We start from the raw sequence: 17,596 nt of genomic DNA on the forward strand, positions 1-17,596 counted from the left end.
TCATTTTAGGCTCGAGTTTGGCTTGGGCTCAACTTGAGTTGAGCTGAGTCGAGCCTGAGCCCAATTCTAAGGCTCGAAATTTATTTCGAGCCGAGTCTGAGCCGGAGCCAGCTCGCTCAGGCTCAGCTCGTTTACACCCTTAGTGCTAATTATGATATTTTAAAAATTTTCAACAACAATTATGTAAAAAATTATATTTTATTTTAAATTAAGAGAGAGTTGATCCTTAGCACCGAAGAGGTCAAAAGGCACAAATCTCTCAAAATGGAATCTATTCCAAACATATATGCCATGGTTTCTTACTTCGACAGGGTGCAAATATCTAAATTTCTAGCACCGAAGAGGTCAAAAGTCACTAATAAAGAGATACAATATTGAGGCAGTGCATCAGTGTACTCAGTAATCCAAAACATAGATCCAGATTCCAGACTCTTTAGCAGAATCTATTGGCCACTTTGTTGGTCTCTCTAATCTATTTCTATAGGTATGGTTAATTTTAATTTCATTAAAACCTGTAGCCATTAATATGCAATCTTCTACGATGTAGAATGAATGAGAGTTGATAAGGGTGTGTCCTAAGTCACTAATCCAAAATAACCTTCTTTACAAACCCACATTTAGCCGCTTCCGATAGAGCCAGGTACATATCTATAGCTCCAGCATGTAGTGCATCGTCCCCCTCAGCAATGCACAGATAAGACCACTGTTAGGAGATCTGAGAACAAAAGTTGATCCTCCCTCTGGATGATTACTAGAAAGAATGAATCATCGCCGTTGATATGTGTCCAGTTAAGAGTTGGTAGCTTCCGCCCGATAAACCGGCCATCCGACATTATCCTTTTTTCTCTTTTTTTTTTTTTCTCTTTAACTTCGATTCACTTGTGAAATAAAAATAATTTTATTTTAAAATAAGCATATTTATTCTAGTATAATAACTAAATAACAACTTAGCTTTTTTGATATATAAGTATCATTCTCTCTCATCTTATTCTATAAAAAATAATAATTTAATATATGAACCAAATTAGATATCACTTAATTATACGTCTGACTCACCCCCAATTAATTTTATATTTATCTAGATTTGAAAGCTATATTCATCGGCCATCTCGCTACCCCAGGAAACTCTTTTTCGGTGTTACCTAGCAAATGATACCTTCTAATGGCTGTCCCGTTGGCTACCAGACATGTTTACGATCTCTCTCGTCATCGTGCTGACTATTTTTCCAAATTGTTTCCCTCCGAGGAGGAGGAGGAGGAGGAGGAGGAGGAGGAGAAGAAAGAGGTGTAGGTTGGACCCTTGAGCTCAACGCAAATTTTTTAGTTAAGGTGGGCCTAGCACCTTGCTTGTCGCTGCCCAACTCCATTGCGGCCAATGGTAATAGAGGCATGAGATAGGGAAGGTGACGATGTGAAGGAGACGACAGCGTCAAAGTTGGTGATGATAGCAATAGGCAGCAGATCAACAACCGCAACGATGACATTAGTGACTACAATGGTGACCAGAGGAATGAGAGAAAAAAGACAACAACAAAGAGAGAAGAGGGGAAGAGAAAGAGAAGGAGAGACAGATGGGAGGAAAGAAGGAGAAGAAAGAGAAGGGATCGAAGGAGGAGAAAGAGAGGAAGAAGAAAGACCTTTCATGCCCCTCTACTGCTCGCAGCCGAAGTGCGGGAAAGAAGCAAGCAGGAGGCTGGCTACTGGCAACACTGAGAGGCTCGGTCATTAGAGGAGAAGGAAAACCCTAGCAAAGCCTGCGCTTTGATAAATTTTGGCTTTGTCTACAATCCTAATTCTAGAACCATCAATTTTAACTCACAAATAGGTGAAAGGAAAGTCATCCCATTTACTAATTAGATTGAGATAATAAATATGAATATGATCAGTTTAATAATCGGATTAAATCCATCCGTTTACTATCATAATCTAATTATATTAAATCTAAACCCGTTTAAAGCCTTTGGATCGAGTCCGGTAAAAAATTACCATCCGTACTGCTGAGGCAAAAAAAGCACTGATTAAACCACTACCATGCATTTGAAAGTTCCTAGCAAATCTGCTGATTCTAATTACTAGTTTGTAATAACTCATTAACTACTATAAAAACTTAACCTATTGAGAATGGTAGATTTTGTAATCCATATTTTATATTCTTAACACTTGTACTTCAACATTGCTAGTATCAGCTGACTGGGAGGTGGTGCATGTGATCGAGAAGCAATGTCCTAATGAAGAAATGTATGTTATTGGCATTCTTTTGTGTCACTCATGTGCTGGTTGGTGGAGGAGGAGCTAGCTTTTGTGGTCTTTATTCACTACTGAGTTTGTTCCAATTCAACAAAACAGGTAAATGAGTTTTGGATCTCTTGAATGTTCAGAGATGTTGCTCACGTTAAGGTTCGGTGGAGTTATTATGTATATCATTCACAGCTCTAGAGGGTGAGATAAATATTTAGTTTGAATAATCGTAGCTTTTGTCAGCACAAGAGCTCAAATTCAGTTTCAGCGAAATGAACATGAATTTTCTTTACGGATATATTCACAGATGACGAGGAACCACTTTGAACGCATGCAACAAAAAAAGAAAATAAAAGAGGCAGAGATTTACGTGGTTCGGCAAAGATGCCTACATCCACGGGGTTATCTAGCATGATTTCACTATAAAAATTTAACAGTACAAGAATGAACCGAGGAAGGTTCACAAGAAGAGCATTCATTGCTCCATTCACAAGTACACTGTCTAATTCTCACATCTTGTGCTCAAAATCTCAAGAGTTACAAGATTCTTCCTGATCATGTTCAGTTCTAGCAAATAGTCTCCAAATTCTTCAGAAAACATGTGAAGTCACGAGTGCAGTGTGCCTTCTTAGATGGACTCTGGCCTCTAAACGTGTAAGAAGACTTAATCTTCTGGTGTACAAAAGCCTGCTATAAGCAAAACCGATTGTGACATGGGAAGTCACAAAGTCAATTGTGTTGGTTTATACCAGGCTAAAGATTGTTAGCCTCAATTTAAAGGTGACTTTTGGATAATAACCTGTTTGAGATTAGACAGTAAAATGAAATTAGAAATGGTTGCAATATATATACATCATATATATATATATACATATAATCCTGCAAAGCTAACAGCATAATTTATATTTTTCAGAGAAAGAAGCAAGAGGTCTAATTGTATAAAAGCCTGTATCATAAACTTAATTATTTGCTGCATGTGTATGTAATAATTCTCCATATGTATGATCTCCATATATCCATATATCTAATAGTTCTTAGGTTATATCTAATGTAATATAGCAATGTATTCTGTTCTTAGTATGCTACAATATGTCCAGTCTAATTAATTAAATGGAGGACACGCAAGATCCAAAATTCAGATTCAATTGCAGACCTACACAGACTATTCTTTTCCTTTCAGATACAATTTTGCCAATAATTCAAAGTACATTTTACCTTTTGCAAACACTTACTGGAACTTTATTAACTGAAAGTAGTATGTTAACGAATACATTTACCTTAACAGATTTATAACAGGTAAGGTAGTAGATCTGCAAAGAGGAATGTGCATGGAAAAGAATGTCAAATTTTATTCTTTTACTCGAAGCTCAAATCAACATAATAAGATCGTACTATTGACTAACCTTGTGTTACTAAAAATCAGGCATCTTTCTTGGTCAAGGCATGAGCACACAGAGACCAGAATAAACTATCCCCAAAGATATCCGGATCTTATCCCCCATGTTTATTCCTTACCTGATGTGCTTGAAGCTGGAAAAAGCTCCAGTGTTTGATGTCTTGGCTGAAGGCTTTGCTGCTTCAGGAGCTCCAAAGACATTCCAAAATCTCAAAGTTTCATCCCCAGCAGCAGATGCTACAGTGCAACCGTCGGGGCTCTGCAAATTTCCAATAAAAAGACACGCATAAGCAATCTTTTCTTTTAAATCTATAATGTGAAAAGACCTTTTTTAAAGAGTAATAATATTAACCTGAGCCATGAATAAAACTCTAGAAGTATGGCCAGTGAGTTCTGCAATCTTCACCATGGATGGGTACTTCCACAAGGTCAATTGGTTCTGAGTTGATCCATGAGAGCTGAGTAATTCCCTTTCATTCTTGCTCCACAGCAGAGAGCACACCTGAGACCCAGTGTTGATAGAACTCAGGCAAGCACCAGTGTGGGTGTTCCAGAATTTGATGCACCGGTCGTTGCCACCACCCCCGGATGCGAGCAAATTGCTCTGGAATGGGCACCAAGCAAGGGCCTTCACTGCAGCCATGTGGTCCTCAAACCTGTGCAGCCATTGCCTCTGCCCTGGAGCTGCATTGGAAGATGACATTGATATGTCCCAGATGTGAAGAAGGTTGTCATTCCCTCCACTAGCCAATTGCTGCCTCGAACCTGACCATTTCAGCCCACAGACTTCTTGTTGATGTCCTCTGTAGGTTTGAACAACATGAGATCTTATTCTGACGTCGTTGTTCACAATCTTGCCGTCCATCCCACCAGTCGTCAGTATGTTGTTGTTCCAAGCAAGGGATCCAACTCTGGACTGATGAACACCTCTCAGAGTCCTCAGCTGCAAAATTTCAACACAAGTGATGAGTAACTTAAAGACCCAAGAAAACATCAGAAATGAAGATCTAGACACCAACCATGCGACCGGAGCTCGAGTCCCACAGTTGGATGTCGGAAGAGTTGAGCCCAAGAGCAATGTGCCGGCCATCGGGAGACCAGCTAACACTGCTTACAGGGCCATTGTCTTCATCAACTGTAACGAGCTCAGAAATAGACCCAGTTGAAGCATCCCACAAGTAGACAGTGTTCCAGAGGGCGATCGACAAGACGTTGCTGCTTCCCCAGTCTAGAAGATTCAGATAGTAGTCATCGACGAGGTCTGGCGCATCCAATGTCCTCTCAGCAGACTGAGAACAAGATAAATAAATAAAAAGAATTAGATCAGACACCAAGAAAGCTTTTTTAGCCTCCTAGTCAGATAGAAGAAGACCAACCTGAGGAATGTATCTTCGCTGCCTCGCCAACTTGTTTTGATACCAAGACGTGCTATCGGAGCAGACTTCTTGAAGAGCTCCTTCGGCCGGCTCAGGCGGCTTGCTCTTGAAAGAGAGAATTCTGGTTCTGTTCTTGAGAAGGTTCTCGGCGAGAAGCTTCTGGTATGCCTCTCTCGAGGGGGACGCAGCTGCCTTGTTCTCCTTCTCCTTTCTCGACTCGGTGAGGAGGTAGTAGGCCATGTCGAAATCCATGGATGACCTGTCTGGGATGAACCTATCACCCTGCAATTTCCCAAAAAGATCGTTCAGAAACCCTAGGAATAACATCAATTCATGGCGACCATAAGGTAATAAAAGACTCCAAATAGGCAAAATCTGAGAAGATTGCTTAGATCAAGAAATCAAAATCTAAGAACAGACTCTATAACGCAATGTGTGACACGAATAAGGAGGATTGCATATATTATTTAGATCAAGAAGCCAGCTTTTTAGGACAATTAAGAAAGAGAAAACCCCAATTGAAGAAAAATTATTAAACGGATTCTTTCGAAGAAAAGATGAGACATACGTAGTTCCGAGAAGATGGATTCCTGGAGGAGGTGCGCAGAGAAGGGAGGTAAGGCCTCAGGCCGACTTCTTGAAAAGGGCTGCGAGATGCGATCCGGTTCTTCTCAGAGGAGATGGTAAAAGCTGCATCCATGGTTAGCAACACGCAAGAAATAGAAAAGAAAACGAGACTAACGAGACCGAGAATTGGATTAGAAAACCTAAAAGAACGCGGAAATCCCTGCAACCGAGAAAGAGTTAGATCGCAAAGCTGTAAGAAATCAAAAGGAACAACGAAGAACACGAAGTCGAGCGTTTTAGGATCGCAGAGAGCAGATTGAGATCTCCCCACAGAGCGAAGCGAGGTGGAGAAAATAGAACTTTTCTCCTCCTCCTTGAGAGCGCGCTGCGAGAGAACAGAGAGAGCTGAGAGCGTTTAGAGCAAGAGAGCTTTTGGTGGGAAGCTTAGAATAGCCCGGCTTGTGTATATATAGAGAGGAATAGGGGCAAATTTCGTCGCGCCAACGGCTAGTCTTCTTATTAAGGAATAAGGCATCATTTGAGTTTTTTACAAAATTGCCACTGAAAACTCTCAATATATCATAATTATCGTTACACTCTTTAAGATATTATAATTACCACTAAAATATTTTGACCCTTTTAACAATTGCAATCTTAATTATTTTTTAACAAAGTATTCCTAACAAATTATAGTTAAAGTTATTAAACACATGTGAATAACTAAAATACTCTTTTTTTTTCTTGAAATTTAAAGTGTAAAATATTTATCATTAATTCTTTTTCTCACATATAAGAAGATATATATTGTATTGTGATATTTGACAAAATAACGTATACCTTTTAAACTAATTTAAATAATTTACACTGGCAAAATAATTTTTTAATCCTAAGTTCTGTTTCAATTATGATTATTTAGATTTAACTAACAAAATGATTCCAAACTCTCTAGCAGAATCAACTGACCTATCGACCACTTTGTCGGCCTCTCTAATCTATCTCTACAGGTATGATTAATTTTAATTTCATCAAAACGTACAAGTCTTTAATCTGCATTCTTCTATGATGTAGAATGAAGAGAGTTGTAAGTCACTATCCACAGTAGCCTTCCTTACAACCCCCATTTAGCTGATAGCTAATTCTCAGCTAATTCTGCTATAGCTCAGCATGCAGTTGATCCTCCCTTTGGATGATTACTAGAAGCATCACTGTTGATTTGTATCCAGTTCGGAGGTGGTAGCTTCCACTGGATAAACAAGCCATTCTACAGGGTCTCTTCTTCTTTTATTTTCCATAGATTTTGTTAATTCTTGAATAAAAGTATAATAAGTATCTTTGATGTGATATAAAATAAAAGAAAACTTTGAAAATATTTTTTTATAAAATTATGATAAATGTTATTTAATTTGATATAAAGTAAATTGATGTGATAGATATCAAGGATAAATTAGTAATTATGCTAGTGCGTAGTAGGGTCATCAAAACAGCAAGCACCTTCTCCGTCTGTTAATTCCACTCTTTTGATTGTAAATCTATGTAAATCTTCTCCTCTCTCATCCCCAGCTACGATGCGATTGGCTGCATCGCACACTTTGAAAGTAACCTTTTTAACGGCTTCTTTCTTTCATATTTGCTTCTTCTACTCTTCGTCAACACTAACACCAATTTCCCCATCCAACCCCCGCAACATCTCATCAACAGTTACATGGAGAAACCGGTGCTCTTGGACCGGTGCAACACTCTCATGGTCCTTTTTGTTAAGTTTTTATTACTTGGCCTTCACCGCCTTATCAATGATCACCCGCAAACCTCCCATCGAGCCGGAGAAGAGTTAAGCTGAGCATAAGCTTTTCTAGCTCGAATCAACTTCGAGCTAAAAAAATCCAATAATCGAGTTGAGCTAAGCCAAGCTGAGTCGACCTCGCCCAAGATTGGCTCCTTTACGCTCCTGTGTGGTATAAAATTTAATTTTAATAAATAATATTTATATTTTAAATACTATTATTCTATTTAATTATTTTAAAATAATAAAAAAATTATTCTTAAAATGAACGAGGAGGTATTATGTAGCAAGCATTTTTTTCGGATTTGCTGCCGAGAGATCATGAAACCAACCCAAATCAACTATTTAAAACCCCTCTAACCCTACTATTTCCTCGCTTGCCATCTTCATTTTTCTTCTCTCTTTTTCTTCTTCCTCCTCATTACGAGTGCTTGACATGGTGGACGTGTTTACATGTCCCCTCAGCTACCAGACATGTTTCCGACCACTGCCATCATCGTGCTGACTATTTATCCAACAAGTATTGTTTCTCTCTGCTAGTAGAAGTTTTTGGCATTCACTCTCGGTTGGGTCTATGGGATTTGTCTTTCCCATCGCCAACCACCCTAGCCGATGAGCCTTGCACCCTTATACATTCCTTTCTTCCTCATGAAATTATGATTGATGTCCTAAGCCAAATTTATCTCTCTTGTTGTTAACAAGCTTCTCTGGCCTTTGCTGTCATCTTCATTTCGAAAAAGAAGAAGAAAGAGGTGCGGCGGGTTGGGTGGTGGGCCTAACTCCTTCCTCGTCACTACCCAATTCTACTGCAGCCGATGGTAACCGAGGCACAAGATAGGGAAGGTGATAATAGGGAGGAGACGACAGCGCTGAAGTCGGCAACGACAACAACAGGCAGCAGATCAACAACCATCAACGACGACAGTGGTGACCAGAAAGGAGAGAAAAAGACAACGAGGAAGAGAGAATAGGGAAAGAGAAAGAGAAGGGGAAACATATGGGAGGAAAGAAGGGCATAGAATGAGATGAAGAAGAAAGGGAGAGGGGATCGAAGGAGGAGAAACAGATGAAGAAGAAAGACATTTCACCAAAGAGGAGGAAAAATCTCCTCTCCTATTCGCAGCTACGAGAAAGGAAGGAGGAGGCTGCTGGCAAACGCTGGGAGGCTCAATCAGTAGAGGAGAGAAAAAAGGAAGAAAAAAAACCCTAGCAAAGCCTATGCTCAGATAAATATTGGCTCGTCTATAATCCTAATTCTATAACCATCATCAATTTTGAGTCACAAATAGGTGAAAGGAAAGTCAACCCATTTACTAATTAGATTGAGATAATAAATAAGAACACGATCAGTTTAATAATAGGATTTTGTATGTTGATCTGTTTACAAACATAATCCGATTATATTAAACACAAACTCATCTAAAGCCTTCGGTTTTAGTTCGTTTAAAAATTACCACCCATACTGCTGAGGCAAAAAAAGAAAAAGAGGAAGAGAAGAAGTGATTAAACCACTGCCATGCACTTGAAAGTTCCTAGCAAATCTGCTGATTCTAATTACTACTTTGTGATAACTCAGTAACTACTATAAAAACTCAACCTGTTGAGAACAGTAGATTTTATATTCTTAACACTTGTATTAAAACATTGCCAGTATCAGCTGACTGGGAGGTGGTGCATTTGTTCGAGAAGCAAGCACTGTCCCAATGAAGAAATCTATGTTATTGGCATTCTTTTGTGTCATTCATGTACTGATTGCGGAGGAGGAGCTAGCTTTTGTGGTCCATTCTCTTGCCTGGATGAAAATACTTTATTTAACTTCTGAGTTTGTTCCAATTCAATAACCTATGTGCAAAACAGGAAATGAGCTTTGAGTCTTTTGAACGTTCAGAGATGTTGCTCAGTTAAGGTTCGGTGGAGTTATATCATGCACAGCCATAGAGGGCGAGATAATATTTAGTTGGAATAACCTTAGTAATCATCAGCACAAGAGCTCAAAATTCAGTTTCAGCAAAATGAACATGAATTTTCTTTACCATATTCACAGATGACAGAGGAACCACTTTGAACACATCCAACAAAAAAGAAAATAAAAGAGACAAGAGATTTACGTGGTTCGGCAAAATGTCTACATCCACGGAGTTATCTAGTATGGTTTCACTATAAAAATTTAACTATACAGGAATGAACCGAAGAAGGTTCGTAAGAAGAGCATTCATTGCTTCATTCACAGGTTCACTCTCTAATTCTCACATCTTGTGCTCAAAATATCAAGAGCTACAAGATTCTTCCTGATCATGTTTAGTTCTAGCAAATAGTCTCCAAGTTCTTCAGAAAACATGCGAAGTCACAAGCGCAGTGTGTCTTCTTAGATGGACTCTGCCCTCTAAACATGTAAAACGACAATCTTCTGGTGTACAAAAGCCTGCTACAAGCAAAACCAATTGTGACATGGGAAGTCACAAAGTCAATTGTGTTGGTTTATACCAGGCTAAAAATTGTTGGCCTCAATTTAAAGGTGACTTTTGAAAAATAACCTGTTTGAGATTAGACAATAAAATGAAATTAGAAATGGATTTGCTATATACATACATATGCATACTATATATATATATAATCCAGCAAAGCTAACAGAATAATTTATATTTTCAGAGAAAGAAATGGAGAACACGCAAGATTCAAAATTCTGCATTTCTTTCTGTTCTTAATATGCTACACTATGTCTAGTCCATTAAATAAATGGAGAACACGCAAGATTCAAAATTCAGATTCAATTGCAGACCCACACAGACTATTCTTTTCCTTTCAGATACAATTTTGCCACTAATTCAAAGTAAATTTTACCTTTTGCAAAAACTTACTGGAACTTTACTAATTGAAAGTAGTATGTTAATGAATACATTTACCTTAACAGATTTTACAACAGGTAACGTAGTAGATCTGCAAGAGGAATGCGCATGGAAAAGAATGTCAAAATTAATTCTTTTATTCAAAGCTCAAATCAACATAATAAGATCGTACTATTGACTGACCTTGTGTTACTAAAAACCAGGCATCTTTCTTGGTCAAGGCATGAGCACACAGAGACCAGAATAAACTATCCCCAAAGATATCCGGATCTTATCCCCCATGCTTTATTCCTTACCTGATGTGGTTGAAGCTGGAAAAAGCTCCAGTGTTTGACGTCTTGGCTCCAAGCTTTGCTGCTTCAGGAGCTCCAAAGACATTCCAAAATCTCAAAGTTTCATCTCCAGCAGCAGATGCTACAGTGCAACCGTCAGGGCTCTGCAAATTTCCAATAAAAAGACACGCATAAGCAATCTTTTCTTTTAAATCTATAATGTGAAAAGACCTTTTTTAAAGAGTAATAATATTAACCTGAGCCATGAATAAAACTCTAGAAGTATGGCCAGTGAGTTCTGCAATCTTCACCATGGATGGGTACTTCCACAAGGTCAATTGGTTCTGAGTTGATCCATGAGAGCTGAGTAATTCCCTTTCATTCTTGCTCCACAGCAGAGAGCACACCTGAGACCCAGTGTTGATAGAACTCAGGCAAGCACCAGTGTGGGTGTTCCAGAATTTGATGCACCGGTCGTTGCCACCACCCCCGGATGCGAGCAAATTGCTCTGGAATGGGCACCAAGCAAGGGCCTTCACTGCAGCCATGTGGTCCTCAAACCTGTGCAGCCATTGCCTCTGCCCTGGAGCTGCATTGGAAGATGACATTGATATGTCCCAGATGTGAAGAAGGTTGTCATTCCCTCCACTAGCCAATTGCTGCCCCGAACCTGACCATTTCAGCCCACAGACTTCTTGTTGATGTCCTCTGTAGGTTTGAACAGCATGAGATCTTATTCTGACGTCGTTGTTCACAATCTTGCCATCCATCCCGCCAGTCGTCAGTATGTTGTTGTTCCAAGCAAGGGATCCAACTCTGGACTGATGAACACCTCTCAGAGTCCTCAGCTGCAAAATTTCAACACAAGTGATGAGTAACTTAAAGACCCAAGAAAGCATCAGAAATGAAGATCTAGACACCAACCATGCGACCAGAGCTCGAGTCCCACAGTTGGATGTCGGAAGAGTTGAGCCCAAGAGCGATGTGCCGGCCATCAGGAGCCCAGCTTACACTGGTCACAGGACCATTGTCTTCATCAACTGTGACGAGTTCAGAAGTAGACCCTGCTGAAGCATCCCACAAGTAGACAGTGTTCCAGAGGGCAATCAACAATACGTTGCTGCTTCCCCAATCGAGAAGATTCAGATAGTAGTCATCCATGAGCTCTGGTGCATCCAATGTCTTTTCAGCAGACTGAGAACAAGACATAAAAAAAGAATTAGATCAGACACCAAGAAAGCGTTTTTAGCCTCTGGTTTAGGTAGAAGAAGACCAACCTGAGGAATGTATCTTTGCTGCCTCGCCAACTTGCTTTGATTTGAAGAAGTGCTACCGGAGCAGACTTCTTGAAGAACTCCTCCGGCCGGTTCAGGCAGCTTGCTCTTGAAAGAGAGAATTCTGGTTCTGTTCTTGAAAAGGTTCTCCGCGAGAAGCTTCCGGTATGCCTCTCTTGAGGGGGACGCAGCTGCCTTGTTCTCCTTCTCCTTTCTCGACTCAGTGAGGAGGTAGTAGGCCATGTCGAAATCCATGGAGGACCTGTCTGGGATGAACCTATCTCCCTGAAATTTTCCAAAAAGATCATTCAAAAACCAGAGGAATAACATCAATTCGTGACAAGAATTAGGCAAAAGAAGACCCAATAGGCAAAATCCGGGAAAATTGCTTAGATCAAGAAACCAATTCTTAGAACAGACCCTACAAACCCAATGTGCATACAGAATTCGTGACACGACTCAAGACACAAGCATTAGGAAAGAAAGAACCCAACAAGGCAAAACCAGAGAGGATTGCTTATACTATTTAGATCAAGAAACCAACTTTTTAGAACATAACTTAATTAGGAAAAGGAAAAACCCAATTGAGGAAAAACCATCAAAATGGATTCTTTTGGAAAAAAAAAGATGAAACGTACGTGGCTCCGAGAAGATGGATTCCCGGAGGAGGTGCGCAGAGAAGGGAGGTAAGGCCTTGGGCCGACGTCTTGAAAAGGGCGGCGAGATGCGATTCGGTTCTTTCCAGAGGAGATGGTCGAAGCTGCAGCCATGGTTAGCAACACACAAGAAATTGAAAAGAAAACGAAACTAACGAAACTAAGAATTGGATTAAAAAACCTAAAAAAGAACTCAGAAATCCTTGCGACCAACTAGAGTTAGATAGCAAAGCTTGTAAGAAATCAAGAGAATCGAGCGTTTTTGTGATCGCAGAGAGCAGCAGATTGAGATCCCCCACAGAGCGAAGCGAGGAAGGAGAAAAAGAGCTCTTCTCTCCTTCTTGATAGCGCGCTGCGAGAGAAGAACGTTTAGAGCGTTTAGAGCGAGAGAGCTTTTGGTGAGAAGCGTAGAATAACCCGCCTTGTATATAGAGGATTGGGGCAAAATTTTGTCACCGTAACGGCTTTTTTTTAATTACGGAGTCATCGGGCGGGAGTTAGTTAAGCGATATTTTTTTCAAAATTTTTACAAATCACACATTATATTTTAACTATTTTATTATTCACACTCTTTCTTTTATAATTTTATAATTCAACCCCTTTTTTTTTCATATAACTTTTATTTAACAACCTATTATAATATACTAAAAAAATTTAAAAACTTTTGTCTCCATTGTCCTTTTCTTCTCTCCTATCTTCTATGTCATCCTTATCACCTCATTATGCACAAGTTGGATGTTTTAATGCCTAAATCGGAGTCTGTCGAGATGTTCGACTCGCTCCATTTTCTCCGGTGAACTTTTGGTTAGAGCAAAGATAGGTAGAAAAGGGGGAAGGGGAAGAAAAGAAGAAGAACATAAAGAGGAAGGGGGAAGATGAGAGAATGTGGAAAAATAGAAGGGGAAGAAAAGAAGGAAAAGAAGAAAAAGAACATAAAGAGGAAGGGTGGTGGTGACGATGGCAATAATGACCGGAGGAGGTGATTAGGGGAAGATGAAGGAAGATGATGAAGAAATAAAGAGGAGGGGAGGGTGGTGATAATATTATAATAATTTAATTAATATTAGTTAGTTAAAATAATGTCACGGTGTTAAAAAATTATAAAAAAAATGAGATGGTCAAATTATAAAATCATAAAAGACAGTGCGAATTAAAAAATAGGTAAAAAAATAAGGTGGGATTTGTAAAATTCTCTATTTCTTAGGAAAGTTTATTTTACACCCTACAGTTTTAGTTAGTTACCTGTGATTTTACAATTGCTCTCTTAATTGCTTAGAAATGTTTGACTTGGTTTCTTTCTTAGTAAATTACAGAGACAATTCAGATTAAGAGTTATTGCGAACAACTAATTGCTCTCTTGAATCTGTCTGTGAATGATACAAATCCGTTATTAGCTCAAAGTTCTCAGCAAATTTGCTGATTCTCTTTTTATTCACTGAGAGCCTGATTCAAATTAAGAATGCTGGAGCTAGCTTTTGTTGTTTTCCTGCTCTCTTACTTGCTTAGAAATGTTATATTTGGTTTCTTCCTTAAAAAAATACAGAGACAATTCAGATGAAGTTATTGCGATCAACTAATTGCTCCCTTGAATCTGTCTGTGAATGATACAAATCCGTCAATAGAGGTGCTCTGGTTTTGGTTGGAATAATTTCAAAAATATTAGATTGTGATTAGCGAGAGGTGAATATACACAACCTGGAACCAGATTTGTGCACAATAGGTGAGTAATTAGTTGGCAGCTTTGTTTAGTCCAATCTGCGGAAAAGCTCAAAATTCAGTTATGCAAGGTGACCACCTTCAAAGGTATGCGATAAAGAGAAAATAATTGAGACAGATTTACGTGGTTCGACAAAGTGCCTACGTCCACGGGGTGTCTAGCATGCTTTCACTATAAGTAATTAATTCTACAAGCCTGAACCAAGGAAGTTCATAAAGAGCATTCATTGCTCCATTCACAAGTTCACTCTAATTCTCACATCTTGTGCTAAAGAAAAAAAAATCTCAATAGTTACAAAAGTTTCTTTTCTGATAATGTTTAGTTCAGCAAACAGTCTCCAAGTTCTTCAGAGTGTAGTGCCTTCTTTGATTGACTCTGGCCTTTAAACATGTAAAAAGCCAGCTGCAACCAAAATCAATTGCTTCATGGGATGTCACAAAACAGTGTTTTGTTACCAGGTAACTTTTGGATAACAATCTATTCGAGATTAGGCAATAAAATGTAATCTAGCAAAGCTAATAGAATAATTTAATATCCCACAGATAGAAGCAAGAGGTCTAAATTGTATAGAAGTCTCTATCATTCTGAATGGCATCTGTATGCAATAATAGTTCTCCATATGTATGATTTTCATACATTCATAATCCCAGGTTGTAACATAATCCTATGTTTGATATTCCGTTCTTTAATAAGCTATATACTATGATGTCTCTAATCCATTAAATGAATGGATGACATGCGAGATTCAAAACTCAGATTCAGTTGCAGGTACACAGGATTTTTTTTTTCTGACACATGTTCAGAGTGAGTTTTATTATTTGCAAACAAAGAGTTGATTTAACTATGAAAATCTATGCAAACACTTCCTGGGATTTTACTTGATGAGAGTAGCATGTTATTTTATACCTTAACAGATTATCACAGATTAAGGCAGGCATCAATGATCTGCACATGGAAAAGAATGTCAAAATGTATTCACTTATCCAAAGCTCAAATCAACATAATAGGATTATACTATTAACTAACCTTGTGCTACTAAAAAATCAGGCATCTTTTCTTCCTCAAGGCATGAACACACCGAGACCAGAATAAGCTATTCCATTATATTCAGGTCTTACCCCCCATGCTTTACTCCTCACCTGATGTGGTTAAAGCTGGAGAAAGCCCCAGTGTTTGATGTCTTGGCTGCAGGCTTTGCTGCTTCAGGAGCTCCAAAGACATTCCAAAATCTCAAAGTTTCATCCCCAGCAGCAGATGCCACTGTGCAACCATCAGGACTCTGCAAATTTCCAGTAACATGACACAAATAAGCAATCTTTTCTTTTAAATCTATATAATGTGAAAAATACCTTATCCAAAGAGCAATAATATTAACCTGAGCCATAAATAGAACTCTAGAAGTATGGCCAGTGAGCTCTGCAATCTTCACCATGGATGGGTACTTCCATAAGGTCAATTGATTCTGAGTGAATCCATGAGAGCTAAGCAGTTCCCTTTCATTCTTGTTCCACAGCAGAGAGCACACCTGAGACCCAGTGTCAACCGAATTCAGACAGGCACCAGTGTGGGTGTTCCAGAACTTGATGCACCGGTCGCCGCCTCCGCCACCGGACGCAAGCAAATTGCTCTGGAATGGACACCAAGCAAGGGCCTTCACTGCAGCCATGTGGTCCTCAAACCTGTGAAGCCATTGGTTCTGACCTGGAACTGCATTGGAAGATGCCATTGATAGGTCCCAGATGTGAAGAAGGTTGTCATTGCCTCCACTAGCCAATTGCTGCCCTGAGCCTGACCATTTCAGTCCACAGACTTCTTGCTGATGGCCTCTGTAGGTTTGAACAACATGTGATCTTATTCTAACATCATTGTTCACAATCTTGCCGTCCATCCCGCCAGTTGACAGGATGTTGTTGTTCCAAGCGAGTGATCCAACTCTGGATTGATGAACTCCTCTAAGAGTCCTCAGCTGCAAAATTTGAACACAAAGTGGTTGGTAATCAAAAGACCTCAAATGCAGGAGACTGGAGTGAGAAAGCATCAGCAATTGAAATTTAAGCACTAACCATGCGACCAGAGGTCGAGTCCCACAGTTGAACGTCGGAAGAGTTGAGCCCGAGCGCGATGTGCCGGCCATCGGGTGCCCAGCTGACACTGGTCACGGGACCATTCTCTTCATCAACTGTGACAAGCTCAGAAGTAGACCCAGTTGAAGCATCCCACAAGTAGACAGTGTTCCCGAGGGCGATCGACAAGATGTTGCTGCTCCCCCAGTCGAGCAGATTCAGATAGTAGTCGTCGACGATCTCAGGCGCATCCAATGTCCTCTCGGCAGACTGAATAAAGGTGAGAAGGGAATTAGATCAAACACCAAGAAGCTCGTTTAGCCTCTGATTCAGATGGAAGAAAACCAACCTGGGGAATGTATCTTCGCTGCCTTGCTGACTTGGTTTGGCAAGAAGAAGTGCTGTTGGAGCAGACTTCTTGAAGAACTCCTTCGGCAGGCGCAGGAGGCTTGCTCTTGAAGGAGAGTATTCTGGTTCTGTTCTTTAGAAGGTTCTCGGCAAGAAGCTTTCGGTATGCCTCTCTCGAGGGGGACCCAGCCGCCGCCGCATTCTCCTTCTCCTTTTTCGACTCGGTGAGGAGGTAGTAGGCCATGTCGAAATCCATGGAGGACCTGTCTGGGATGAATCTATCGCCCTGCAGTTTACCAAAAAGATCCCATAAACCAAATGTGCATACAGAATTTGCGACAAGAATCAAAACAGAATCTGAGCGGATTGCTTATATCTAGATCAAGAAATCAACTTCTTAGAATAGATCCAGTTGAGGAAAAGATTATCCAAAAGATGAGACATACATTGCTCCGGTGAGATGGATTCCTGGAGGAGGTGTGCAGCGACGGGATGTAAGGCCTCGGGCCGACTTCTTGAAGAGGGCGGCGAGATGCGATCCGGTTCTTCTCAGAGGAGATGGTAGAAGCTGCATCCATGGTTAGCAACACGCAAGAAATAGAAGAGAAAGAAAAAATAGACAGACTGACCAAACCACGAATTGGATTAAAAATAAAATCTAAAAGAACACAGGAAAATCCCTGCAACCAAGAAGAGTTAGGCAGCAATAGAAAGCAAATTAAGTATAACAAAGCTGTGAGAAATCAAAAGAATCGAGCGTTTTGTGATCGCAGAGAGCAGATTGTGGGATCCACAGAGCGAAGCGAGGAAGGAGAAAAAGAGCTCTTTTCCCCTTCTTGAGAGCGCCGAGTGAGTCAGAGAGAGAGAGAGAGAGAGAGAGCTTTTGGTGAGAAGCTTGGATAACCGTTTTAAGTATATATAGAAAGGATTGGGGAAAAATTTTGTCACCGCAACGGCTAGTTTTTCAAAGGTGTGAGAATCTAGCCGTTGGAGGGCCGACACTATCTGCAAAACCCTAGCAAGGATCTTTTTATACATAAAACCCAAACAAAGAGAATAGTAA

At 39.9% G+C, this 17,596-nt stretch overlaps 3 protein-coding genes across 8 annotated transcripts; all 3 read right to left on the bottom strand.

Moving 5' to 3' along the window:
• Positions 1-2,603: 2,603 nt before the first annotated feature.
• LOC140782806 (cell division cycle 20.2, cofactor of APC complex-like) lies at positions 2,604-6,001 on the bottom strand. The gene is made up of 7 exons (XM_073129587.1): positions 5,579-6,001; positions 5,011-5,292; positions 4,654-4,923; positions 3,987-4,577; positions 3,642-3,893; positions 3,516-3,548; positions 2,604-3,037 (listed from the first exon to the last, which is right to left on the bottom strand). Exons 1-5 carry the CDS (start codon positions 5,708-5,710, stop codon positions 3,750-3,752), a joined length of 1,419 nt encoding a protein of 472 aa, XP_072985688.1. The 5' UTR covers positions 5,711-6,001; the 3' UTR covers positions 2,604-3,037; positions 3,516-3,548; positions 3,642-3,749.
• A 3,507-nt stretch (positions 6,002-9,508) lies between these two features.
• Positions 9,509-12,743, bottom strand: LOC140782805 (cell division cycle 20.2, cofactor of APC complex-like). Of its 3 annotated transcripts, none has more exons than XM_073129586.1 (7): positions 12,388-12,743; positions 11,753-12,034; positions 11,400-11,669; positions 10,733-11,323; positions 10,387-10,639; positions 10,261-10,294; positions 9,509-9,779 (listed from the first exon to the last, which is right to left on the bottom strand). In XM_073129586.1, the coding sequence occupies exons 1-5, from the start codon at positions 12,517-12,519 to the stop codon at positions 10,496-10,498; spliced, it is 1,419 nt and encodes a 472-aa protein (XP_072985687.1). In that variant the 5' UTR covers positions 12,520-12,743; the 3' UTR covers positions 9,509-9,779; positions 10,261-10,294; positions 10,387-10,495. The 3 variants fall into 3 exon arrangements, with proteins under 3 accessions (XP_072985687.1, XP_072985686.1, XP_072985685.1); XM_073129585.1 differs by having other exon boundaries at positions 9,509-9,782; XM_073129584.1 differs by having other exon boundaries at positions 9,509-9,891.
• Positions 12,744-14,030: 1,287 nt separating this feature from the next.
• On the bottom strand, positions 14,031-17,429 carry LOC140780955 (cell division cycle 20.2, cofactor of APC complex-like). Of its 4 annotated transcripts, none has more exons than XR_012107612.1 (7): positions 16,980-17,429; positions 16,535-16,819; positions 16,186-16,455; positions 15,498-16,088; positions 15,149-15,401; positions 15,029-15,067; positions 14,031-14,160 (listed from the first exon to the last, which is right to left on the bottom strand). XR_012107612.1 is itself a non-coding variant. In XM_073126688.1 (5 exons), exons 1-5 carry the CDS (start codon positions 17,109-17,111, stop codon positions 15,258-15,260), a joined length of 1,422 nt encoding a protein of 473 aa, XP_072982789.1. In that variant the 5' UTR covers positions 17,112-17,429; the 3' UTR covers positions 14,250-15,257. The 4 variants fall into 4 exon arrangements, 1 of the variants encoding a protein (XP_072982789.1); XR_012107611.1 differs by lacking the exon at positions 14,031-14,160 and adding an exon at positions 14,250-14,524; XR_012107610.1 differs by lacking the exon at positions 14,031-14,160 and having other exon boundaries at positions 14,250-15,067.
• Between the last annotated feature and the right edge of the window lie 167 nt (positions 17,430-17,596).

This window comes from Typha latifolia, chromosome 2 (assembly GCF_019914945.1).
Source record: "Typha latifolia isolate L0001 chromosome 2, TyphaL0001v2, whole genome shotgun sequence".
In the NCBI taxonomy this organism is placed as follows: Eukaryota; Viridiplantae; Streptophyta; class Magnoliopsida; order Poales; family Typhaceae; genus Typha; species Typha latifolia.

Excerpts from the sequence above, each read along its gene's own strand:
- LOC140782806 (XM_073129587.1), bottom strand. The coding sequence starts at position 5,710 with ATGGATGCAGCTTTTACCATCTCCTCTGAGAAGAACCGGATCGCATCT. Across the intron at positions 4,578-4,653 it reads ACTCGAGCTCCGGTCGCATG|CTGAGGACTCTGAGAGGTGT; the intron begins GTTGGTGTCTAG and ends GAAATTTTGCAG. Across the intron at positions 3,894-3,986 it reads GAGTTTTATTCATGGCTCAG|AGCCCCGACGGTTGCACTGT; the intron begins GTTAATATTATT and ends GGAAATTTGCAG.
- LOC140782805 (XM_073129586.1), bottom strand. The coding sequence starts at position 12,519 with ATGGCTGCAGCTTCGACCATCTCCTCTGGAAAGAACCGAATCGCATCT. Across the intron at positions 12,035-12,387 it reads ATCCATCTTCTCGGAGCCAC|GGAGATAGGTTCATCCCAGA; the intron begins GTACGTTTCATC and ends GGAAAATTTCAG. Across the intron at positions 11,324-11,399 it reads ACTCGAGCTCTGGTCGCATG|CTGAGGACTCTGAGAGGTGT; the intron begins GTTGGTGTCTAG and ends GAAATTTTGCAG.
- LOC140780955 (XM_073126688.1), bottom strand. The coding sequence starts at position 17,111 with ATGGATGCAGCTTCTACCATCTCCTCTGAGAAGAACCGGATCGCATCT. Across the intron at positions 16,820-16,979 it reads ATCCATCTCACCGGAGCAAT|GGCGATAGATTCATCCCAGA; the intron begins GTATGTCTCATC and ends GGTAAACTGCAG. Across the intron at positions 16,089-16,185 it reads ACTCGACCTCTGGTCGCATG|CTGAGGACTCTTAGAGGAGT; the intron begins GTTAGTGCTTAA and ends CAAATTTTGCAG.